The sequence below is a fragment of the Gymnoscopelus braueri genome (assembly GCF_963280865.1).
Source record: "Gymnoscopelus braueri genome assembly, chromosome: 12".
NCBI lineage: Eukaryota > Metazoa > Chordata > Actinopteri > Myctophiformes > Myctophidae > Gymnoscopelus > Gymnoscopelus braueri.
In genome coordinates this window covers 11615326-11642133 of record NC_137614.1, presented here as the reverse complement: position 1 = coordinate 11642133, position 26808 = coordinate 11615326, and the positions used below count along the sequence as shown (strand labels likewise).

General features: G+C 45.2%; 1 protein-coding gene across 1 annotated transcript; it reads right to left on the bottom strand.

The window, feature by feature from the left end:
- Nucleotides 1-303: 303 nt before the first annotated feature.
- Nucleotides 304-15662, bottom strand: LOC308096994 (protein Wnt-2b). The gene is made up of 5 exons (XM_080444536.1): nt 15580-15662; nt 10221-10441; nt 4507-4784; nt 3921-4185; nt 304-728 (listed from the first exon to the last, which is right to left on the bottom strand). Exons 2-5 carry the CDS (start codon nt 10345-10347, stop codon nt 499-501), a joined length of 900 nt encoding a protein of 299 aa, XP_080300662.1. The 5' UTR covers nt 10348-10441; nt 15580-15662; the 3' UTR covers nt 304-498.
- Between the last annotated feature and the right edge of the window lie 11146 nt (nt 15663-26808).

Sequence of the window (26808 nt, the reverse complement as noted above, 5' to 3'; positions counted from 1 at the left end):
GATGTGAGTATATGATATTGTTGTAATAATACTGGATACGCTCAAAGGCTCAGTTAATGTAAAAGTGTGTCTTTTAAAAGCATCACGAAAGCAGCAAACCAATAACAATATGCTAAGGAAACGGCCTTCGGGGCTGAATGTTTAATACAAAGCCAAACCCACCCATTCCACAACCTTCACTGAGTGTTCACCGGTCTCACTGTCCAGCATTAATAGGTGAGAGGGCTGATGGGATTCGTAGTTCAGCCACAGGGTGTGTGTGTGTGTGGGGCTAGTGGGTATTGTATTCATATTGGTGGGTATTCGTTCTAGTGCTTTCACAGGAGACAAGTAAAAAAAAAAAAGCCATGCAATGAGGAATGGAGAGTAGAGAGGGGTTGGGGGTCAGTTTTGGACACATTTTTCCCCAGATTTGCCATGTCCCAACGGGGACATCCACAGCGAAGGGGAAGGGGTAGTGGTGGTGGGGTGGTTCTGGAAGGGGCGCATGGCATGTCCTCAGGTCTGGTCCAACCAATCGGCTCGCTTGGGCGCCTTGCACGTGTGTATGTCCACGGCCTCTTCGCAGTCCTTGCACTCCACGGCGCAGCACCACTTGAACTTGCACTCGCACTTGGTGATGCGCTTGACGCGCGTGGTGTCGTAGCCCCGCCCGCAGCACATGACCTCGCATCCGTCGGTGCCGCGCGAGGTCTTGTTGCACACGCGTCCGGCCGTGCCCAGGGAGCCTGCATAGACAAACAGTAACACAGACAGGGGGAACAGGACACAACATTATCGTTGCTGTCGGGCAGAAACCTCTTATCTCCATCTTCTAACTTGTTGTGTTTTTTCGTAAATTAACGCCCTACTTGATCCTAACTACGGCGTCGCACAAAAGTATCAAAAGTAGCACATCTGCAAGCTCGAAAGGCAGTTTGAAACGCGGATCGAAACGCGGCGCGAAGCGGCACGTTTTGAGCTTGTAGATCTGCTGCTTTTGATACTTTTGAATTTGAATCCTGATCCGGAAAAGTAACAGTTTTGGATATGAGCTTGCCACACGACGCTCCTCCATGTATGACAACGAATTTCACCAACTTTCTTTCAATGGTTCAACCTCATTTGCAAGTAGGGTTAATACCAACTACCTGAAATTCAAATACGGGACACCCGTCCCTTTATGTGTACGAAAAATAAGGGACGCCCAGAATAAAATATCACAGTATGTACAGTTTTTGTATATTATATTAACCACTTGAACTTCAGCATCCATATTCTGGGGGGAACTTTAGCCAAAAACAGCATATCTACAAGCTCACAACGCGGCGCAAGCTTGTAGATCGGCTATGTTTGGCTAAAGAGATTTGTTGTAGACAGAAAAAGCGGTCCAAGTACAGAGACAACTCAGATCCAGTCTAGAGGGTTTAAGTGGTTAAAAACCTGTATTATAGTATTCTTCTGCCAACACATACTGTACGTCATGTCCTAGTATGAGCGAATAGGGGAAGGGGATCAACGGCACGTGATTCCTCTGTTTGACCCGACAAAAACTTGGATGTCTGTCTCAAAAAATACGATTATTGGCAGAAACGTGGAAAGTTTAGAATATTTGGCGGTCCCGTTTTCATTTTTTACTAGATTGGTGGTTGTTGCAATTATCTGCACTATAATGCTTCGTCATATGTTGCGCTATGACGAAATAGACCCATAAAATCTCAGGGCCGCAGGAAGGGTAGTGCGAACGGTGCGGTCGCACAGGGCCCCGCGCTTGGGGGAGCCCCGCAAAAAAACGAATTTTATTATTATTTTTTTTTTTTAGTGAACAGATTCACGTTTATTAAGAGTTATACCGAGAAATAACCGCAAATAACCACCAAAAACTCGGAAATATCCGCCCAAAACGCGCGCGGGGATGGGGGCGCGCACGCGCGCTGCGCGCGCGCACACGCCACTTCGCACAGGGCCCCGCATTTCTCCCAGACGGCTCTGAATGTAATAATGTGTGCGTTCCGTAATGCAATTCCAGTGGTGAAAGCTGTGTTGTTTCATCCGGTGAAGGAATGGCGGATTCGGTGCCGCAGTCGGTGCCATACTATGAGCTTGTATATCTGCTATTTTTGAATAGCCAAAGTATAAAAGGTTAAAGTGGTTAAAATGATTGTAATGCCCCCCCCCCCCCCCCCCCCCCCCCAAGGACCCCACTTTGAGAACCAATGCAATAAAGGACACGTCTTTTAGTTTCCAAACTTGATTGGGGTGATTCCTTATTTCCAGGGACGGCCGGGGTTGGCAAAAGCCACCATGACCAGGTAGACCAAATAACAGAACATGGGGTGATGCCGGCGAACCGCAGCCTCAGATTGTTATCTGTGTGAGCAAACCTAGCTAGCGGCCCCATGCAGTGCCTAATTGTTTTGCTAGTGCTCTGGCTAACTATTACCTAATGCAGAGGCACGTTGTCTGTGTGTTGTTTGAATGTCATCCCCGCAGAGATTAGGACTGGTGTGTTTGGTGGGAGAGCAGCTCCCTGTTTGAACCGAGACCTATCACAACAAGCTGCCCCATAGAACAACACACCCACACACACAACTATGCGTTGTTGGTAGAAGAAGCCTATAGTTACACTGCTTTTCCCAAGCCCACTGCTCCCTTTGAAGCCACACACACTGTGTGTGTGTGTGTGTGTGTGTGTGTGTGTGTGTGTGCTCGTGAGCGTTTGTGCATGTGTGCGTTTGCCTGTGTGTGCGCATTTGCCTGTGTGTGCGCATTTGTGTGTGTGTGTGTGTGTGTGTGTGTGTGTGTGTGTGTGTGTGTGTGTGTGTGTGTGTGTGTGTGTGTGTGTGTGTGTGTGTGTGTGTGTGTGTGTGTGTGTGTGTGTGTGTGTGTGTGTGTGTGTGTGTGTGTGTGTGTCAGGGTTAAATGGACAGTGGAGCGTGACAGACAGACAGGCTCTCACACTCTGAGGCCCAATATGCCCTCCAGCTATGCTTAGATCAGACAGAGAGGGAGAGAGAGAGAGAGAGAGAGAGAGACTGTGACAGACAGAAAAGAGAGAATTTTGAAAAATGAGCTGCTTGTGTCCCCAGGCGGCAGATTCCAGTGGGAGGGTGAGAGAAACGGGTGGATGGACCACGGGGGAGGCAGACAAGAGGGAGGGCAGAAGATGGACAGAGCTTTGATCTCGGACAATGATAGAAGTGTAGTCTAATATCCAAAATGTTTGGAGAGAGAGAGAGAGAGAGAGAGAGAGAGAGAGAGAGAGAGAGAGAGAGAGAGAGAGAGAGAGAGAGAGAGAGAGAGAGAGAGAGTGTGTCAGTGTGTCATAACACACAATCAGCCATCGGACCGTGAGTAATCACAATTGATGTAGGTTGGCTACCTTCTTCTGTGTGTGTGTGTGTGTGTGTGTGTGTGTGTGTGTGTGTGTGTGTGTGTGTGTGTGTGTGAGAATTGACAGAGAGAGAGCGAAGAGGTCAGGTGGTCACAGAGCCACCATGTCCCCAGGGTACAAGGATATTAACTTCCACAGACATCACAGGGGAGGCCTGCTGTGTTATTTAGCTAACAACACCACACACACACACACACAACCCCAGTAGCACACACACACACACACACACACACACACACACACACACACACACACACACACACACACACACACACACACACACACACACACACACACACACACACACACACACACACACACACACTGCAAACCCTAAAACACAACATAGTCCGGGACATCCATCAACATCCTTGAGGCTGTGTCCATTTCTCTTCTTTTTTCACTGCCTTTCCTGCTGCTATCTGCCTTCTACCCCACATCCCCCCACCCTGCCCCACGTAACATCCACTCCGCCCCACCCCACCCCACCCACTCTGCCCCGCTCTATCCTCTGCTTCACCTATATATATATGTACTGTATATGTACCTGCAGCTTTGTCCTGTAGGCAGTAGTCTGGCGAGTTCTCAAAGTAGACCAGGTCGTTCTTGGTGGGCTTCCTGAAGGCCTTGTTGGCCACGGTGAAGCCCGTCCCGTCCTGGTTCATGGTCACCTCGATGGCGCCGTTGTACTTCCTCCTCAGGTAGTCTCCCGTCTTGCGGAAGTCAGACATGGCCATCCAACACGTCCTCAGGGTGCACGAGCCGCTCACCCCATGGCATTTACACTCCAGCTTCATGAAACGCTTCACCGCCTGTAACACAGGTCAAAAAGAATCCTCAAACCAGATTGTTCAGAGGATTTTGCAGTATGAATGGAGGGGAGGAATAAATGCAAGGTCGGGGATTTTAACTAGTAGCTGTATTTTCTTGTTGACTATATGTTTGACATCTACTTGTAAACCGAATGACTTGTCAGCCAATACGCCGACGGAATAGGAACGCTAGGATTAATGTGGTTAATTGTCGATCTTGAGAAGTGTACAATGATAATGTGTAAATAGTATATTGTATCTGCTTGAGCCTACACACAAGCAGATATACGTACTGTATAGGCGGGTGCAAAACACACTTACTGTTCTGCCACAGCGGTTGTTGTGCAGGTTCATGATCGCCCGTGCATCTCGGGTCGTCCTGTCTTTGGCGTCTATGAAGGCTTTGGCAAACTTGATCCCATAATTGATGTTATCGCTGCAGCCTCCCCAGTCAAACTCTCCCCGCTCGTCGCTAGCCCGCCCGCGCTTCTGCGGGTCACAGTTACACGTCTTGAGCTCCCCCTGGCTGCAGGCACGGGTCAGAGCGTAGACCACACCTGCCGAGGAAATGGCGTACACGAACGCTGCTTCACGGCTGCCTGGGGGGGGGGGGAGATAGGGCAGAATGATAGAAAGGGAGAGGAAGGTGAGAGAAAATGAAATGAGGAAGTCACCCAATGAATAAACTCTTTCATATCGTCATAAAAGTGACACCTACTGTACAGCCATCATACAATGCAATTAGTGTTGTGGAGTTCACAAGCGAGGTGATTCATTCTTTTTCGGGTTGACTCTGTGTGGAAAGCCTGGTGACAATTTTGTAATTGGACTGGACTACGTGAGAGGCCGGAAGCACTGAACGGTCAACGTTGAACAAATTATTGGAACTTGTTTGGTGAACGGGGCACGAAATGAGTCGAGTCACTGAAATGAACGATAATTTCCATCGCTAAATGCAATACATTTCTCAGAGCCACCGTATCCAGACAGGAAACCACCCTCACCTCAAAACACACAGTTACTCACAAACACACACACACACTGTATACTGTATGATCATGATTAAATGTGGGTGTGAACTATCAGGGCGTGATATCGGTGCAGCTGACGGGGGCATATCAGGCCTGATGTAGAGTAGAGGACAGCTCTGTTTAAATATTAGCACGGAGATAATCCTCACGGCGGGGCTCTCCTCTGCTCACATAAATTGTTTAAAGACAGACACAGTGATACCCCATTAATCAGAGCCACTATGATGTCATGACAGCATTATCTACCACTGCTGTTCTCATCTGTTCTGTGCTGCTCTCTTTTGTTTCCCAAGAACATGACTCATATCCACCGCGTTGCCAGAGACATATATAGTTTTGGTCACAGTTTGTTGTAGCACCAGCCATATCCAATAAATGGTCCAACAATGAGTAACAATGCAGCAAGAGTTCGTGAAGCGCTTTTTGGCCGAGGTCAATGATGATTCCACTCTGCCTCAAAGTACCATCCATAGACTTGGCTTGGGAATTCAAAAGCCTACCATAGCCATAGCATAAGGGTACGGTCACACCAGAGCCATGAAAAAGAGAGAGTCGCGACAGCTCTGTTCACGTCAATGGACCAATTATTTTTGTCGTCAATGGCGGCTCATGGTGCCACACAATAGTCCCCGGAAGTGAGCAGCAAATACTAGCAGCACAGTACTGTTACAGCAGAGACGGTTTTGGTTTGTGATGCACTTTTAAAAGGTCAGACGTTTAAAGAATTAGATTGTGTATTATCATCATATCTTTGATTGAATACTTTATTAATAGTTTGCAAAGACAAGCACAGGGAAGTACAGTTCAGTACAAGGTCTGTTAAGAGGATTTTAAACCCCCAAAAAAATGGCTTGTTTCCATTGGGGTCCTTTGTACTCAATTCATCTCAATCAATTCAGCATGTAACTGGAATTGTCTGTCTATCTATCTATCTATCTATGAGATGAGATCAGATAAGACCTTTATTGACTGGTGAAATGCAGGCGCCAAAGACAGTACAGATAAATAAATCACTTTGCTAGTTTGTAGTCTGTTTGAGTGGTTGTCCTCCAGGCAGCTCAATAAGAAATCTACAGCCAATGACTTCCAAATTGGCACCATGCTATTCGTTCGACAGCCCATTGTTCCGAAGTACCATTGGTCTGTCAGCGGCCATTTTGACTAAGCCTAAGCCTGTCCACACACTAAAGAAACCTAACATTTTTCAGACTATTTTGACATCAGAACATAATAATGGGTCGTCAGAGTAATTGGTAGCCCATCAAAGTTGACCAAAGTTGGAAAGCAGAAGAAGCAAATACTGTATGCTTTTGCCACCGGAAAATGTTTTAATTATTTCACACATGTTTGACCGTGCCCTAATGCTGAGTTCCTGTATTGTCTAGGGACACAAGTGTTTGTGCTCCCAATTTTTTTTTTAGCAACCAATAACCATGAGGAGTAGCAGGGTCCCGACAAACCCATGTGAACCTCACACGGGCCAGTGAGGTTTGTGTGTGTGTGATCCAAACTTTGCTTGCTCTTTCTTGTGTTCCCTGAACTGTCCCATTTGATTTTTCAAGGTGGGGGGATGCCGGGATGGGGGGGGCGGGTCATCACTCAACCTGTGCTGTTTGTCTGCCGGCGAGAATATCTCTCTAAATATTTACATCTACATTACTGTTTACGCCTCTTTACACACACACACACACACACACACACACACACACACACAAACACACATGCACGCGCACGCGGCCACACACACACACACACACACACACACACACACGCACGCACACACACACACACACACACACACACACACACACACACGCACACTCACACACGCACACTCACACACGCACACACACACGTCCTCTGTCTCTGTATCTGTATCTGCTACTTGTTGCCATGTATCGTCGGTCGCCACACACATGCTTAGCATGGCTGACAGAGGGACAATAACAACTGCTCAGGGACAGTCACAGTGACGTCTGAAGCCCAGATACTTTGCAGCTTTGCAGAGACTAAACACCTGATTGCTGGATGTTCTGCGATCTGTGTGTGTACGCTGTGTTCCCCAGCAGAATGTCTGCAGTAAAACCATTGTGACTGAGGGTATTTACTGTAGTGTATGACTCCTGCCCTGCTCAAGGGCTGAAATACAGACGTAGCAATCATAAAGGTCCTACTTCTTACTTCACCTGCACCATCACTTGGGAGTCAATTATTTATTCGCGCAATAAACAGTACATGAGCTAACACTTTTTTTTTAAAGACACAGAAATAATTGCAGGTGAGAAAAAAACGATTGCCCTCTTTCGTCATACAAGAGTGTCGCACAAAAGTAGTGAAAATGATAATAAAAAAGGAATGGTTTTGGACATCGACTATACAACGAATATAATGTGTATATTCACTTAGATTTTACAACAATGGCAGAGGAGTGCTGGGCGATGTGGACAAAATCAAATATCACAATATTTCTTTCGAAATACCTCAATATCGATATTGTGACGATTTCTTGTTTCCAAAAATAGCTACAGTATATTAGCAGCAGATGTACAAGCTTACAATGCGTTGTGAGCTTGTAGATCGGCTATTTTAACTATTTATTTTACATTTTTGAAAGTATAAAACAGAGCTTAAGTGATTAAAACCATGAAAATACATCACTTATGCCATATCACGATATTACGATCAAGAATCCCAGATGACATCTAGTCTCATATCACAATATCAGTACCCTAGCATGTATATACTTGATCGTGCCTCTCTCACAGGCTGCGATCGAGGCCACTGAGCTGGTGTACAGCAAGACACAGTGGAATAAATCCTTCTAAAACATGTGATTCCTGAGTGAAAACACTAGCTGGCTCCAATGATGACGGTTTGCGGTTGAACTGACTGAATATATCCATTCTGCTACTGAACAGTATTTCTCCTGTATCGCTCAGTCATTTAGCAAACGTTCACAATTCAGACTGTATACGTTTATCAAAAAAGGAAGCGTTATGTACACACTGGCAATCAAGATGGAGAGAAAAATATGTGTGCGTGTTTTTGTGTGTGCGTGCACGTGCTTACGTGCGTGCATGGCTGCGTATGTGTGTGTGTGCTTGAGTGTGTGCGCGCATGTATGCTATGCTTGCGTCTGTGTGCATATCATCTGTGGAAACCTCATATGTCCAAAACTGTTACCTTTCAGATTCATTCAAATTCCAAAACATCAACAGTAGCAGATCCACAAGCTTGAAACGCGTCGCTTCGCGCCGTGTTTCGAGCTTGTGGATCTGCTACTTTGAATACTTTTGTGTGATGCTGTAGTGTGATCAAGTAGGGGCGTTAATTACGAAAAAAACACAAAAAGTTAGAATACGGAGATAGGAGGTTTCTGCCCGACAACAACGATATATGCGTGCACTTGGCGTGCACGTATAGAATCTATTACCGAGCACTGGTGTCTGGCAGGAGTGGAAAAACAAAATGCTGACAAGGACCGACCGCGTCTCTGAGCTTGATGTGTTTATTGACGAGGCACAAGGCATTACAACAGTCCATTAGCGACTATAAACACAGAACGCCGTGCATACGCAGGTCGTAGGATGAGAGGGAGACCAAAACGGGGCGTGGGGGGAAGAAGAGACGTAGAATAAAGGAAGGGAGCAGAGAAAGAGAAGGAGGAATTATGGAAAGGGCAAGTGAGGGAGGGAGGGAGGGAGGGAGAACACTTGAACCCCAGAATCCATATTCTGGCAGGGAACATTATATAGCCAGAAATAGCAGATCTACAAGCTCAGATCGGCAATTTTTTTGGTGAAGAGATTTGTTGTATAGACGGAAGAAAGTGGTCCAAGCACAGTTGTAATTTAAGTCCAGTTCACTGAGGTTTAAGTGGTTAATGAGTTTTTATGACATGTGGTTCCAGGTTAAAGGGTACCGTATGTTCAGTGAACAGTCCAACATATACGTGCAAGCACGCACGCACACTGGTATTATTATCTACGCCAGGCTGGAACGACTGAAGGCGAGGGATTATGTTTTCGGTCCCCTGTGTCTGTCTCTGTCTGTCTGTCCGTCCATCCGTCTGTCTGTAAGTGTAAATAACTAATCTCGGACTCACCATTTGACGTGAAACTTTGCACAAGCTCTGACCTCCAAATCGGTCTGTTCTAGCACCACGATGAGGCAGCCCATTCTGTCAGGGATCTGCGCTCAGAGGAGTGCACTTTTCTAGTTATACTTGTGAATGCATCAACATTTTTAGAACGGTAATTTTTTTATAAATGCCATTTTTAACCATAACCCTAAAGCCTGAGTTATACTTGAAGTTATACCGAAATAGCCAATCTGCAAACTCACAACACGATGCACTATGATTATATTTTTGGTGCACGACACCGACATGCAACTAAATATAAATCAGCATAACTCCAAACCCTAACCCTAACCCTAACCCCTAAACCTAAAGTCAATGCCTAAGCCAAACCCTAAACCCAACGTGAATATTTTCCTTATTGACAGCCAAAAAAAAGCATTTTGTTGAGAGCAGTGAGTGCAACATTTCAATGGTTCAACTACCTGACCTTCATCAGCTATCCTGATACCTCCTACGCACCTGTCCCAGTAGGTGAGCAAAGGCACTGGTTCTCAACCTTTTCAGGCTGCGACCCATATTTAACTGGGGACCCCCCACCCTCACAAGCACTTGGAGTTGTAAGAGTTAAGGCAATACATTTAGTTTGACTCGGTTCCACAGATAAATATTGTGAAAATAGCAGATCTACAAGCTTGTGAGCTTGTAGATCTGCTATAGATCTAGATCCAACCATAAAACAACCACTTCCCTTCCAAGGACCAGGAACATTTTCCACAAAATGTCTATTTCTCAAATGCTACTATACTTGTGGGGACATTTGGCACACACACACACACACACACACACACACACACACACACACACACACACACACACACACACACGGACACACACACACACACACACGGACACAGCAGACTTACTGCGTAGCATGACTCGTCCGAACACGGTGTGGTCTCGGTCCAGCGTGCTGCAGTTCCAGCGGTGGTGTCTGAACTGGTGCTGACACTCTCGGATCCATTCCTTGGCGCCTTCGCCGATGGACTGCATGATGTCCGGGTGGCGCTGGCACAGCTGCCGCTGCTTGTTCACCAGCCCTGGGATGTTGTCGCAGATGACACGGGCGCCCAGGGCACCGATGTACCTGTTGAGACAGAGCAAGAAGATGTTTGTTTGGGGGGGGGGGAGTTTTCTCTTTCTTCCGTTTTTTTTGACAATTAATTCCTCCCCACACACATTGTGTGTTTTCAATGTTGTTGTTTGTATCCTACTGGCTCACTTGCAGTGTTGCCAGAAATTATACATCATCGTCATCAAAAAATATATTATCTCAGGTGTAAATATGTAACTCCTACGAGACAAAAGCGCATTACATAATGCTGCGTGGAAACGGGCAACCTCCTGGACCTTACACAAATAAAAGACTGGAACTGGACTGGAATGAAAGACGCAACCAGTGTTTTCAATGCCTCCAAGTACAGATAGGGTCAGATTTACTGATTTACCGACTTATTTTGAAAAGCTAAACCGGATCCCAAATCAGCAGCCAGGGAATTTAGTAAATTCACACACTTTTTTGTGATATGGCGAAGTTATCGTATACATTTGGGCATTTTTGGAATGATTGATCGTACATCGTACAGAGGGCAAAATTATCGTACAAAAACGATAATTATCATACATCTTGCAACACTGCTCACCTGCCAGTGAGGAGCCCCCACCGGGAGGACGTAGAGCCATTGTCCTACTCCTCCCGCCCAACACTTCCCGCTGACAGTTGCCGCCCCCAGCTCGGAGGACTATATACATGCGGTGACGAATATCACCCTCCCCGCCCGGCTTCCCTCGCCCGAACACGGGCCAATTGTGTTCGTATAGACGCTCGACAAAGCCGGATGCACTGCCGTAAAAGAGGCCGTTTGTTAAGTACTTATCCACCCTATGTACTTCGTTGATGCCCCCCTACTTTCATCCTCTACAACAAATCTCCTCGTCGAAAGTAGATGATCTAAAGCTCAATGTGTCGCGTTGCAACGCGTTGTGAGCGTGTAGACTGGGGTCCTCCAGGGGTCTGTAGACTACTAGGCCCCTCCTTTTTCCCCCTCTACACCAAATGTCCCAAAATAGCCAATATACAAGCTCACAACGTGTTGCATCTCCTATTCCCACAGAATGTTTGCCCTATTTTCCTATGTTCACCTATTATGGAGAAAATGGACAGTAGGGTTCGTGTGGTTAAATCTACTTCACACTAAATGGGTGCCGTTGCCAGCTGATGCCTCCTCATTAAGTGAACTGAGCCCAAACCCAGTCTCTAGTCATATTAGCTTCATTAAATACCTGCGTGTCAAAATATCAGTGCACAGACCTCTGCATATGGTACGCATCGGCTGTGGTTTGACACACACACACACACACACACACACACACACACACACACACACACACACACACACACACACACACACACACACACACACACACACACACACACACACACACACACACACACACACACAGGTTGTGAGGAGCGTGAAAGAGAGTGGTAGTAACAGTCCACTGTGAGTCAGAGTTCACTACACTTAGCAGTTAAAGGTTCGGGGATAGCAGGGGGTGGAAACCATTTACTCTACTCTCCAAATAAATAAGCACTTAACCTCTCCCCACGAGGCCTGTGTATGTGCATATGGGTGTGTGTGTGTGTGTGTGTGTGTGTGTGTGTGTGTGTGTGTGTGTTTAAGAGAGAAAGACAGAGAGAGAGCAAGAAAGAGTGCATAAAAGTTTCCCAATGGTGCCGGTTTGAGTAGAAATCATGTCGTCACAAATCAGGGGCCGGGGCAAGATGTCAGAGGGGCCTCCAATAACCCTGTCAGACTGTTCACTCACTCACTCACTCACTCACTCACTCACTTACTCTCTCATTCACCTCACTGACAGCTCACTGCATCCCCACTCTTTTAGCCAGACGTAATGTAGTGCAGGCACCATTTACAGCCAGTACCCCCCATGTAAATGAGCTCACTCCAAATGAAATCGCCCATCAATGTGACTGCAACACTGTCAACTTCAGTTTTTACGTGTGACATGTGCATGAATGAATGCATGGCGTGGGTATACGCCAATACACGCACAAAAGATGCATGTGTGAGTGGGACTCCATAAAGCCCATGCATGGCTGCATGGGGCAGGTCAGTCAGGGGAGGTCAGAGAGCATGTAGCTGTGTGGTCATGTTTTACGAGGCTAAAGGATGGAGACTGCAAGCTCTCCTCTCCCCAGAGTGGGATTACAGGCACCGAATATAAGAGCTGAGTGCTCATCAAAGGACGGCACCGGGACACGCAATTCACACTTTATTCTCTGTCTGTCTGTCTGTCTGTCTGTCTGTCTGTCTGTCTGTCTGTCTGTCTGTCTGTCTGTCTGTCTGTCTGTCTGTCTGTCTCTGTCTCTCTCTGTCTGTCTTTCTCTCTCTCTCTCTCTCTCTCTCTCTCTCTCTGTCTTTCTCTTTCTCTTTCTCCAGTTTTATAGGTTCATAAATCACAATCCCCAGATCTAAAACATCATCCTGCAAAGTCCCACTTCTATCCTGTCAATGATAAGGGGATAAACTGAGAGAGAGAGAGAGAGAGAGAGAGAGAGAGAGAGAGAGAGAGAGAGGACATTTGATTTGGTTTCGGTTGTCCCTGGTGATACGGACACAGCCTCTTCTACTCATGATCAGCTTTTGTTCGTTTCCTCCAAGCCCTTGTCTAGCCCTTAGAGGGCTTCCCTTCTCTTGTCCGCTATAAGAGCTGCATTTAATAAGTGATGCCTATAAGTGATTAATCAACGCATTTGACACTTTCATTGAATAATCTCTCATCTATATCAGTGTTATCAGTGGGAGAACATGTCGACAACTCAACTTAATCTTCTGGATCTCCCATTCAAAGATTAACCAGAGGCTGGTATGGATCATTCACGTGCCTTAAGAGAAGTAATGTTTATCTAAACCATTCTCCATTATTGTTATGGTTGAAATGGTATACAGGGGGTGGGGGGGGGGGGGGGGTTGTGCGGGGCTACCTAGTAATCCTAATATCAGCGGTGCACAATCTTTCTGGGTCTTTGAAAAAACAAACATGCCCATGTGCAGCCACCTGACACATCAGGTGCACTTGTACTTTGGTGGCGAAATAATGACTTATGTTTCCCTATTCGGGCAATTTCACTTGATTAATTATAGTAGGCAGCCTAGAGGCTGTGGATATTTATTATTTCACAAGAACATTTATCAGAAAGATTATAAACATAATATATTAGCCTGTTACACATTTTTGACATTGTTTAATGGGCTTGGGGACTCCTCTGATTCATTGTGTGACTCCCAAGGGCGCCCACAACTGCAGTTCAGAATCACTAATATACTGGACACTTGGAGAAACTTGATAAATATGCTCCATTAATACATTTTTAAACACTGCAGTTTTGTTTGACTTCTGAGAAACACGCTTACACGGATTCCATCCTGGGTTCAAATATCCAGCAGGAGACATCACAAGAAGCTAATAACTTCTGTTATTTGCCATCTTGTTGAAAATGAAAAGACATATTGAGTTCCCGTCAAAGCCAATAATGTCCTGCCAAAAACACTTACATACACACCCCCTTAACGGATTTTAATCTACACAAACTATTAGACATTCCATCAGCCGCATACTCACGCACACACACAGACACTTCTACTATAAACATACTCATACACATGGACATTTTCATGTATGCTATTGCACATGCAGGAGAATGAGATATCTATCCACATATTTTCACCCCTCACCTATGCTCTAGATGGCTGGTTTTGGGGTATTTCAGTGAAGTCATTGCTCACACACACTCTGCGTGTGTGCGCGCGCGCGCGCGCGTGTGTGTGTGTGTGTGTGTGTGTGTGTGCGTGTGCGTGTGCGTGTGCGTGTGCGTGTGCGTGTGAGTGTGCGTGTGCGTGTGAGTGAGAGAGCGCGTGCGTGCGTTTGGTGGTACCTGGTGAATTAATGACTGTTCTGCTTTGCAGTCTCCAGCTGAGCTGAACACGCGCAGAGCCAACGGCGCCGACATAAATTATATTTATCGCTCTATTATTATTGCTCAATCTGGCAGGCCAACAACTGACAGGAAGGAAAAGAAAATGCATTTTCGAGCTACTCGACTTGCATTCACAAACTCATATTTTCTTTTTCTTTTTAACACTATTAATGCAAGAAGCCAACTAATCGGAGGTGATTGGACCTTAAATAAAAAATAACTAGGCTATTAGCTGGGCCTACAATTATCCTAATACCACAATTACCGTTTCGCCCATAATATAAATGTCAATCCAGTGCATCAATATAGCCAAATGTTCACATTCATGCCAACTTTGTTTAAATTACATTGGATAATAATTTACTATAACATCAGCTATATTAAACATAGCCCAACCCTAATAATAATCATCGGAAAGAAGCAAATTATGTAAAGCAATTAAAATTAAATAAAGGAATGATCATGGTCTAAAAATTCGTTGGCAACTTTTGCAACTCAAGTTCGTTTCATCTGATTGGAAGCAATAGCAAAAACCGATAAAATACACATAATGGCAGCACAGCATCTTTTAAGTATAGCCTAGTATTTCCCTTCCCATCTGTTAAGATATAGGCTATATACAGCCTATAACTAACTATATCCAATAATGGCCTGAAAGCTTAATTATATAATATAGCCGAATAGGCCTATATTATTTTTCGTAATTCGCCTACACGACCCGATAATCTCCCGATAATATACATTTAAATTGAGACTCCTTTATTTGCCACGTTTACTGATGAGGATAACACACAATTCAAATCCCATTTTTAGGCTATATAGCCTACATTACATTTTTGGCCAGTGGTTCTCAAATATAGGGTCCAGGGACACTCGGGGTATATATAGACTACCTTGAGGGGGTTCCAATGGACCCTTTAACAGGTCTGTAAAACTCTGATAGTATACCCCATGGGGGTCCATTTGGTTCCATTTGTATACTATCAGAGTTATTTTGTAAACCGTACAATTTGCAAACTGTTAAAGTATTCAATCAATCAATCAATCAATCAATCAATCAATCAATCAATCAATCAATCAATCAATCAATCAATCAATCAATCAATCAATCAATCATTATGAGGGCCTCCTTATAATTAAAAAGTTTGAGAACCACATGCATTAGGCTGTATACGTTTTGATAACTGCATGGCATAATAAAGGCCAGATAGAAGAACTCAACTCACCACCATGATGAATCCACCCGGGGCGTCACCACCAGCAGCAGCAGCAGGCAAGCACAGTAAATCCTAGAGCTGGTCCCGGTGCCCCCCTGGCACGGCGATGCCCTCCTGAGGGCCCTGGAGCCCCTCTGGCACGGCGGCGATGCCCTCCTGAGGGTCCCGGAGCCCCCCTGGCACGGCGATGCCCTCCTGAGGGTCCTGACCCCAGCTGAATCCAAGCTGCCCTGCAGGCGGGCCGATGACCGTGCATCCTGAGGATGAATTTGACTTAGACCGAACATGATGATGGCTTTCTTTGCGGGGGGTTTCTTTTCTTTTCCTTTTGGAGTTCCAAAAAAAAAGATTTCCAAAAAAAGAAAAATCCGCCAAAAATATGTTTCCAAAAAAATATTTTTGGACGAGGGAAAAAAATGGTATCTCCAACTTTGATTTGATGTGAACGTGGGCTTAATAATGATCAGCCAAAGAAGGCCTCATCATCATCATCATTATCATCATACCGCGTCTGGCTGGCTGTCCGTTGCGTGGCACGTTTTTTACAGACTGTCAAGAGTCTGTGTCCAGAGTGTTCGGGGCCATGTGGGCAACACCGGCACTGTGCGGTCGGTGCAACTAAAGGGTCTCCGCGTCGGGATGGAGCTCTACCTGTGGGGAGACTTTCTTTCACCTATTGGCGTGGCCAGCCATCTCTGCAGCAAGCAACCATCCTAAAGCAAAACTTTACGTTTTTTTTGTCCAGTTCAAAAAGGTAGAAATAGTTCCAAATCAAGCTCAGATTGAAGGTGGTATGGCTATAGATAGCCTCGGTCTGGCTGGTTCCTCCTCTCTCTCTCTTCTTTCTCTCTCTCTCTCTCTTTCTCTCTCTCGGCTGGCTTCATGCGTCGGGATGCTTGCAGTGGAGCCTTTATCAGTGCGCACTGGATACAGTCACTGGCGATGAACTGGGGGAGCGGAGAGCGAGTGTGAGAGAAAGAGACAGAGAGAGAGAGTGGGTGGGTGGTGGTGCATGATGTGTGTGTGTGTGTGTGTGTGTGTGTGTGTGTGTGTGTGTGTGTGTGTGTGTGTGTGTGTGTGTGTGTGTGTGCGTGTGTGCGTGTTTGTGTGTGTGTGTGTGTGTGTGTGTGTGTGTGTGTGTGTGTGTGTGTGTGTGTGTGTGTGTGTAAAGTGGTGTAAAGTAGCTAAGTACATTTACTCAAGTACTGTACTTAAGTATAATAATTTTGAGGTATTTTTACTTTACAAGAGTATTTCCAATTTTCAGTACTTTTACTTCTACTCCACTACCTCAGAGGCAAATATTTTAATTTTTACTCCACTACAATTATTTGACAGCTTTAGTTAGTTAGCCTATACTTTGTAAATACATTAACCACTTAAGCTCTATATATATTTCGGCAATTTGAAAATAGCAGATCTAGAAGTTCACAATGCCTCCATCCCATTGTTTTGTGAGCTTGCAGATCTGCTATTTTCAAAAGATTTGTATACATTTTATAAACATTTACGGCATAATGAGTATACTATACTTTTGGTAATTTAAGTAGGCTACATTTTGATGGCAATGCTTTTGTACTTTTACTCAAGTAGCCTACATCGGACTTTTACGAGTAGCCTACTTCTACATTGCAGTATTGATACTTTTACTTAAGTAAAACATTTGAGTACTTTTTCCACCACTGTGTGTGTGTGTGTGTGTGTGTGTGTGTGTGTGTGTGTGTGTGTGTGTGTGTGTGTGTGTGTGCACACGTGCGTGCGTCGTGCGTGCATGTGTGTGAGAGAAAGAGAGAGAGAGAGAGAGAGAGAGAGAGAGAGAGAGGTGGGAGATGAGGGAGGGCTGCTGACAGCTCCTCACGGCCATTGGGCAAATGTATGGGGGTTACAGAGTTTGAGCTACGAGGGAGAGATAGCCTGCTACACGGCGAGAGGGGTGAACCGCGCACGCTATAGGTGTGTGTGTGTGTGTGTGTGTGTGTGTGTGTGTGTGTGTGTGTGTGTGTGTGTGTGTGTGTGTGTGTGTGTGTGTGTGTGTGTGTGACGCGCGCACGCGCTCCCGCTACACTCGCTAGGACTGAGTGTCGAGGCAATCTGAATATGAAAGACTTCACCTGCTGCAACCACATTTGATGTTTATATCGCGAGAGGATTGATTGATTTATTGATTGATTGATTGAATACTTTAGTAACAGTTTGCAATTTGTGTTAAAAGGATAAGATAACACAAAAAGCTGTTTGTGGTCCTGTGTATTCAATTAATTAAGAATGAATTAAGGATACAGGTTCTGGATTGCTGAAAGGCTTTAATTGGGCTATTTATTATAGGCTAGCTCATGATATGAATGATACTGTACTAGCTACATGATAAATCAGCAAACTTATAGTTTCAAGGGGCCCCATAACTCAGAGAGTGTACAAATGGAACCAAATAAGGGTCCATTTGGTTCCATTTGTACACTCTCAGAGTCACAGACTTAATAAGGGTTAGAATCTCCTTAAGGAACCCAGAGGGTCCATGGACCCCACTTTGAGAACCACTGGTATAAATGATTAATTACATTTATTTATATTTATTTATTGCATATATTGATGCTATAGAAAACATTTCATTTGATTTGGTGAGAGCTGTGTGCTAAAGTCCAAAAGATGGTATGTGATGGGTATTGCAATTATAGCCAATAATCATGTTTAACCATAATTGTGTATAATTGATCAGTACAATATTGATATTGTAGGCTGATAACCATAATATCTGTCCTGTAACAATGCTAGACCGGTGGTTCCCAAACTTTTTAGCTCAAGACCCAAAAGAGAAACCCAAACTAGTGAGGGAGGGACCCAAACTAGTGAAAATAGCAGATCTACAAGCTCACAACACGTTGCATCGCGCCACGTTGTGAGCTTGTACGTCTGCTATTTCCACTACTTCTTAAAAGAAAATATCTATTTATTTATGGAATTATTAGATTGTTTCATTTTATTTATCATAAAATATATACCTGCACGCTGCCACTTGCACGTTCAAGAGAAGTTTAATGTAGAAGCAAAGTTTCGGTCGTGTAGACCTGACCTCTTATTTATGAAATACATTCTGAAAAAAATTGGAATTGTTTTTAAATCTTTTGAAATAATATAGCCTATATATATATTTTTTTATTTGTGACCCATAAAAGTTGGTCCGCAACCCAAAGATGGGTCCAGACCCACTGTTTGGGAAACAGTGGGCTAGACCAGTGGTTCTCAACCTTTTTAGGCAGCGACCCCCCAAAATAATCATATTTGAACTGGGGGACCCCTCACCCTGACAAGCACTTGGAATTGTTGGAGTTGAAGCATTACATTTTGTTTGACTCGGTTCCACAGTTAAATAAAAAATGTGAAAATAGCTAAATTGTTGATTACTTTTGATGCAGTAATGGTCTTCCTTCTTTTTTTTTTTTGGTATTAAAAATATCTCAAAGGTCCTTAAATTGTCACTACACTGTCATCTGGGGACCCCCCAAAATCATGTGGGGACGGGTCCCGACCCACAGGTTGAGAACCACTGTGCTAGACCACACATATACGCGCATTATCACTCAAGTAGTAATCTCTCAAGAACAGATTCTGCACTGCGTGAGAATCTGTCGTGAAGGCTCGTCGTAACATGTACACACTGGGCTACAAGTGGGCGTGCCTTCAGATCAGGAAGCAGGCCGCGCTTTACCCAATCAAATGTAGTGGGCGGGATTCACATGTCCGTCGATCTTTCCCCCTCGAAACAAACCGAAACTAATTTAACAATAGCGTCCGCGGAGCAGACAAAACCACGGAAATATATTCACATTTTAACTTACTCTTTCATCATAGAAACAAGTGGGCTTATAACCAAAACGATCCATGTTCTCTGGGAGAAGTGGTGTTAGTGTTCCGTGTAGAAATATTGTTAGTGGGAATGAAAACATAGTCGCACCAACCGGAAGTGACGCGCTGAAGGCGCATCACAAACACCGGTTTCCCTGTGCTCTGGTGTTACGTTATCGTCCCCCCAGAGCCAACAGACATAGAACAAACAGCAGAGGGCGCTGTTTTTCATTTTCAGTTGGCGATGGGTTCCCAGATTGCTCAAGTAGTGGCACACCAATCTGGGAACCCATCGTCAAATAAAAAGGAAAAACAGCGCCCTCTGCTGTTTTTCACTTATTCATTTGACTCTGGGCGGAGCTGTACGACCAGTGCTAAGCGAAACCAGGGTTTTGGTCTGCCTTCAGCCTTTCACTTCCGGTGGTGCGACGGATGTTTTCATTCCCACTAACAATATTTCTCCACGGAACACTTAACACCATTTCTCCCAAAGAACATGGATCGTTTTGGTTATAAGCCCACTTGTTTCTATGATGAAAGAGCAAGTTCAAATTTTACTAACTTTCCGTGGTTTTGTCGGCTCCGAGGACGCTATTGTTAAATGAGTTTCGGTTTGTTTCCAGTGGGGAACGAGCCGCACACATGTCAATCCCGCCCACTACATTTGATTGGGTAAAGCATGGCCTGCTTCCTGATCTGATGGCACGCCCATTTGTAGCCAATGTGCATAGGTTCTCAACACGGCTACTGACAGATTCAAGTGCAGCGATGGATCTGTTCTTGAAGGATTAGTCGCACACAAACACTCTTTTCAAATAACTCGATTAGAGCACGACTGGTAACAGAACTTTTAGTCCGACGCTAATCCCAATTTTGGAGAGTACTAGACCACTAACCATTTTTTACTGACATTTTGTCAAAAACAGTTTCTTATCAATTTGGAAAAGCATAGATTTGATTACTGTTCCTATTTGAGAACATTTAACTACAATTTATTTTATTTAAACACTATTAAAAAATATGTACAGGTTGGTGTCAGACGGGAGGAGTGGGATGAAGGCTCCACATCCTCCCGGTGGGGGCTCCTTACTGGCAGGCAAGTCAGTAGGATACAACAGCAGTGACAGCGCACAACATGTGCGTGTGGAGCATTCAATTGGCATAACAACTAAATTGGGAAGAAAAAAGGGGTAAAAAGCACACAAAAAAAAGAAAAGAAAGTCAAATATTGACCAATATATCAGTCAGAACGATATATCTGACTCTACTGGCGATGGGATATTGAAACCAATTTCACTTTCAGCTCTCACAAAGCTCAAAATGATTCTTTACATGAATGACAGTGGAATATTGGTTGTAGCTGCAGCCACGACCTTAAAGCCCAGGCAGAAGAAGTGAAAGTCAGTGAAGAAAGACGGAAACGTGGGACTGAGAGAACAGTGCCAAATCATCTAGTGGAACAGCGCTATGGCTTAAATATGAACCACATGTGCCGTGTGTATCAGTGCCGAAACGCACGCACGCACGCACGCACGCACGCACGCACGCACGCACGCACGCACGCACGCACGCACGCACGCACGCACGCACGCACGCAAACACACAAAAGCCTGATTTATACTTCACCATACGACGGTGTCACACGCACACACGAGCACCCACACGCACACGCACACGCACACGCACACGCACACACACACACACACACACGCACACACGCACACACGCACACACACACACCATACAACGTCCCTGGAGAGCGACCCTTACCTTCCTTGACATGTGTTGGCGTGTGGCTGTATACTCTCCCCACCCGTCATCTACCCTGAAGCATTCTGCATTCTGCTTAGGATGTAAAAGACCTTTTCCGTTTCTGTGGAGGTATTCATGCTATCAGATCAACAATTACCCTAACCCTATGCCACATTTGATTCAGCTGACCCGATAATACCAACAAACAAAGTAGCCCTAAATAAGTCGGCAAATCCCTGTCGGAATTGAAACTATTAGAATTAGCTGGCTGTTGCAAGCTGCTATTTTCATCAATAAGCCTGAGAAAACAATTACGGCGTTTATGCCAAAGCTGTATAGGTTAAGCTCCTTACAGGGACGTTTGTTTTACTGCTTATAGAGCTGTGGGCATGTGTGTGGTGTCAGAATGGGACGCGTGCACGCTGTCAAACCTTAGCCTTTACACTCAAACATGCACATGATTCGAACCCTGGTCTCCCGTAGGAATCAAAGCATCTATACCACTCATCCAAAGGGGAATCTCTCTGGCCAAAGGAGATGCTTCATGCAGGGATACACACACACACACACGCACGCACACACGCACGCACGCACGCACGCACGCATGCACGCACGCACGCACACACACATGCAGACGCAAACAGTCAAGAGTAGGGCTCACATTTTTTCTAACAGTTTACTGTATATGGCGGGGCAGCACATAATCAATGGCTGATTTAAGAAGTGTAACTTGTGACAGACCACCTGATATAGCTAGTAACTTACTGTACTGTATATACTATAGCTACCTTATATAGCTTGAGGAACCAAATATAACATGGCGCCACTTCTCCATGTTCTATTCGGTTTTGAATGGTGTTCTCGGGCTCGGGCTTGATATGAGCTTGTAGATCTTTTTGTAGATTTAAAAAATATATATGAAAAATAAATGAACATTTTGAATATTTGTGAAACATTTTAACAACACAAATCTTGGATGGGGCGGGGTCCACTCCCTGGCACAAAATATTTTCAGACGGGGGTCCACGACATGATAACGTTTGAGAACCACTGGTTTAAGGCATGTGAAACACATGGGTTGTTTTATTGGAAGGCAAGAAAAGATTTATACGGCCCGGATCGCTGGCTTTGCGGTCCGGGCACCTATAGGCTGCAAAGCGTGTCGCGGTTTCGAATCCCGATCCCGACGACCTTTGCTGCGTGTCACTCCCCATCTCTCTCTCCCCATTTCCTGTCAATCTACTCTTCTACTGTGAAAATAAAGGCAGAAAAAGCCAAAAAAAGAAAAAAGAGTTCTACCTATTGATTGTATTATTCAGCGCCACAGTGTAGCCATCTTTACAGTAGTGGTAGATTCCCCATTTTTAACATTACAGCCTACTGTGAGTGTATATCGTCCAAAACTGTTCCTTTTTTATTAATATTTTTTAAATTATTTAAAAACTGTTGTGCGACACTTGTATGATGAAGTAGGGCATTCATTTTTACAAAAATAAACTTCCAAGACAGATAGCATTGCCATGGTGGGCCAGTTTTGGCCGACCGGCCGCCTGTTGCTTACCACTGGTCTAGAGTAGCCTCGTTCGCAGCCTTACTGCATCTGCGAAGAGAAAAGCCTGGTCACGACCGAAAGCAGAGAGTGTCTAAAGGGGCGGGACTTCCGTCGTACGTATTTCCCCCGGAAACTATATTTTTCGACCAATCACAGCACTCGTTTCATTCACGGAGAATGTAAACAGATTTGTAAAGCGTCAACGTCATTTCCTTGGTCGGTACTTCCGCCAAAATCCGGTACTTCCGTTTAGACACTCAACCGGCTAGGTCTTGCCCAGCGTGGGTCTAGAGTGGGTATGAGTTTTTTTTAGAAGCAATGAGTTGAGGCATAGGAGCTAAGCTCATGGTGAACATTTGTGCTGCTGTTTCGCTCACAATTTTCTGCTAAATCAAAAGGAATTAGGGAAACACAAACAGCACTGAGTTATGCTCTCCCTCATGGGGCTGGAGCTGGAACATGCTCTCTCTCTCTCTCTCTCTCTCTCTCTCTCTCTCTCTCTCTCTCTCTCTCTCTCTCTCTCTCTCTCTCTCTCAGGCTGTGAACTTGACCCCAGCTTTCTCTTCATAAACAATAACACAGTCAAGTAGCCCCTTGTCAGTTTGGAGGAAAAGATTGCCGTGATGTAGAGCTGCTAATTTGGCAACCAACTCCCCAGAGGAGAAGCACTCCATGTTTGATCCATGGAGCTGGATGAGAGAAAGGATCTAAAGGTTCCATGTTTGATCCATGGAGCTGGATGAGGGAAAGGATCTAAAGGTTCCATGTTTGATCCATGAAGCTGCTGGATGAGGGAAAGGATCTAAAGGTTCCATGGTTGATCCATGAAGCTGGGTGAGGTAAGGATAAATGTTCCATTTAGAGTGGCAGGGGTTTGGGGCTAATCCAATTGATTTCTGCATTGATACAGTATAATCACTCAGGATCATTTTTGAAAGGGGAGCTGTGGGGGATTGAAACACACACACACACACGCACGCGTGCACACGCGCACACGCGCACACGCACACACACACACACACACACACACACACACACACACACACACACACACACACACACACACACGCACACACACACACACACACACAAACACACACACACACACACACACACACACGCTTCACGCCATCGCTGGCCAGAAACCATATCTCCTCATTTCGTGTTTTTATATTTTTCATAAATGAAATTTCCATGCCCAAAATAGGGTCGCCAGGTTGAAAGTAGCCTCGATCTCCAGGCTTTTATTGTTTAGTGTTGCTAAAAAATAAAAGCCTGGCCCATCGCGTCGGTGTACTCGGTATAAGGAAGTGTTTCACTTCCCAACCAACCAGAGTGCAGTGGGCGTCGCTCGTAATGTTGTGTTAACGGGGCGGGGGTTGACGGACAGATCGGTGAACCAATGGGATCAGCCGCAGTCTCTCGCCGGCTCTTTACACCCGCCCCTCTATACACGAAATCAGGAGCGTTGGGGCAGTCTAAGTTGAAAGTATAGCCAAGTATCTCTGTGGGTTTTATGAATATTTAAACAATGATAACCAATGATATTAAGCCCGTAGCACTTGCCGTAGCACTGATGATAGGTTCTTGGTTTACCTATGATCCTAGATTACCATTTCTATGCATTTGATGTATTACCTCGTGTTTTCCTTGTTTACTGTAAATCGCTCTGGATTAAGAGCGTTTGCTAAATGCCTAAATTGTAAATTGTATTAACACAAGCTTGGGACGAAATAATAACTATATTGGATCCATTAGAGCACAGGTTCTTTTTGCCCCGTTTCATGAAAAGTAACGGTTTGGACGGTTTCGGCCCAACAGCAACAGCGTTGTTGTGGGTTGAATGGACCGAGGGTATGTATAGAAAGCAGGCACCGTGGGGAAGAGTGGGACAAACAGCTCAGTAATGTGTCCCCTGTGGTGGGGGTGGGTCGGGTGGTTGTTCTGGGTGCTGTCACCAGGCAGGTGGTCAGGCAGTCCAGGGATGAGCTCAGTGTTTATTCCCATACCCTGGCAGGCCGGAGCAAAGAGGACAGCAATGTCGTCATGCCTGGCCTGGCTCCCACACACACACACACACACACACACACACGCACACGCACACGCACACGCACACACACACACACACACACACACACACACACACACACACACACACACACACACACACACACACACACACACACACGGATCAAAGATAGAATGCCCAACATGTTGCACGGTAAAGTCCTCACTGCCAATTTGACTCTGAGAGTGCACAAATAAATGTAACCCAATGGTACCCTATAACGGCACCATTTGGGTTACATTTGTGCACTCTCTGGAGTTACGAAGGGATAAATGAACACTGAGGATTTTACTGTGGGGATATATCCAGTGGGCAAGAGCAGGGAGACAGAAGACTAAACTGAAGGGATCAAATGGCACATACATTAGAGAGAGGTGGGGAGGCAATTGCTTTGCTCTGATTTGTTGGGAGTCCATTGTTTGAAAATGCCTTGACCCTGATTCTCAACCTTTTTAAATGTAACGACCCCCTGCAGTTTGATATATGCATTAGGCTAAAATATATGATTTTCATCTCTGGGACCCAAATCACAGTAAAAGTGTTAGTTTAACAAAAAATGTAACTAAAAGTGTACAAATGGTTCCTATGAGGAAATGGTTCCTGAATATGTGTCATTTGTCTGGGGACCCCCCTGGAATTGAGGTTGTATACTATTTACAATTAAGGCAATTTAAGGCAAACACCCTTATCCAGATCAGAGTAAGCATGAACCCTATAGTCAACAAACAACACGCTGAATAGTGTCAACACTAGCGTCCTTATTCTGGGGCAAGCAATTCTGTGAAAATAAAATTACGCCTCGCAACGCGTGAGCTTGCGTATCGGCTATTTTCGGAGAACATATTAACAGAGTGAAGGGCGCTCGCCGCTCGGGTGGCACTGTGGTAAAAGTAGCAGCCCACCACCTGGGGGTTCGAATCCACCACGGCTTTGTGGAGTGTCTATACAAACACAATTAGCCTGTGTTCGGGGGAGGGAAGCCGGGCAGGGTGGGTGATATTTGTCATTGCACGTAATCCTACGGGCTGGGGGCGGCACCTGTCAGCAAGGAGTGTTGGGCGGGAGGAGTAGGACGGAGGCTCTATGTCCTCCCGGTGGGGCCTCCTCACTCCTCACTGGTAGAGTCCTATGACAGCAGTGACCACACAGAAATGTGTGTGGGGCCAATTACTTGGCATTACGACTAGATATGGGGAGAAAGGGGGGTAAAAAGCACCAAAAGCGTCACTCCCCATCTCTCTCTCCCCTTTTCCTGTCAGCCTACTGTTCTATCAATAATAAAGGCATAAAAAGACCAAAAATAAATACAAAAACTAAAAAAAGAAAAGCACCCAAAAAAAGAGTAGAGCAAAAACAGCAGACCGTCAAGTACAGACCTCTGGGGGACCCCGGTCAATTAAGTATATAGGTTTTAAGTGGTGAGGTCATTTGCCACTGGTATAAATTAAATGTTGAGCGTTCTTTTCCCTGACACCGATTGGACTGGATAGATGCTGATGGAGTTTCTGTGAGTCATGATCATGCGCGGCAGAATGGGAAATCCTGCTTAGTTTGTGCAAGTTAAGATGAAACAGTTTGACAGATCATTCTGTTGGCTCGAACCCAAAACCCAAAACTGTGTTATAAGCACATTATATGACACTGCAGCGGGCCAAGCAAGAGTCCTGTAGTCCTAAATAGTTTTGTCTGTCTGTCTGTCTGTCTGTCTGTCTGTCTGTCTGTCTGTCTGTCTGTCTGTCTGTCTGTCTGTCTGTCTGTCTGTCTGTCTGTCTGTCTGTCTGTCTGTCTGTCTGTCTGTCTGTCTGTCTGTCTGACACTGTCACTTGTTAACTTTGATAAGTAATAACATGGCCTAATCGTCTGACTAGATGCCAAAATATGAATCAGTAGAATCTGGTAGCATTACCTGTAAAGCTAATGAAAGGTCAAATACAACACTCACCCTAAAAATACCTCCGTCCTCCAGGGACAGTCAATGTGTGTGTGCCCCTGTGTGTGTGTGTGTGCCCCTGTGTGTGTGTGT

Excerpts from the sequence above, each read along its gene's own strand:
- LOC308096994 (XM_080444536.1), bottom strand. The coding sequence starts at position 10,347 with ATGCAGTCCATCGGCGAAGGCGCCAAGGAATGGATCCGAGAGTGTCAG. Across the intron at positions 4,785-10,220 it reads CGGACGAGTCATGCTACGCA|GCAGCCGTGAAGCAGCGTTC; the intron begins GTAAGTCTGCTG and ends CCCCCCCCCCAG. Across the intron at positions 729-3,920 it reads CCTACAGGACAAAGCTGCAG|GCTCCCTGGGCACGGCCGGA; the intron begins GTACATATACAG and ends TTGTCTATGCAG.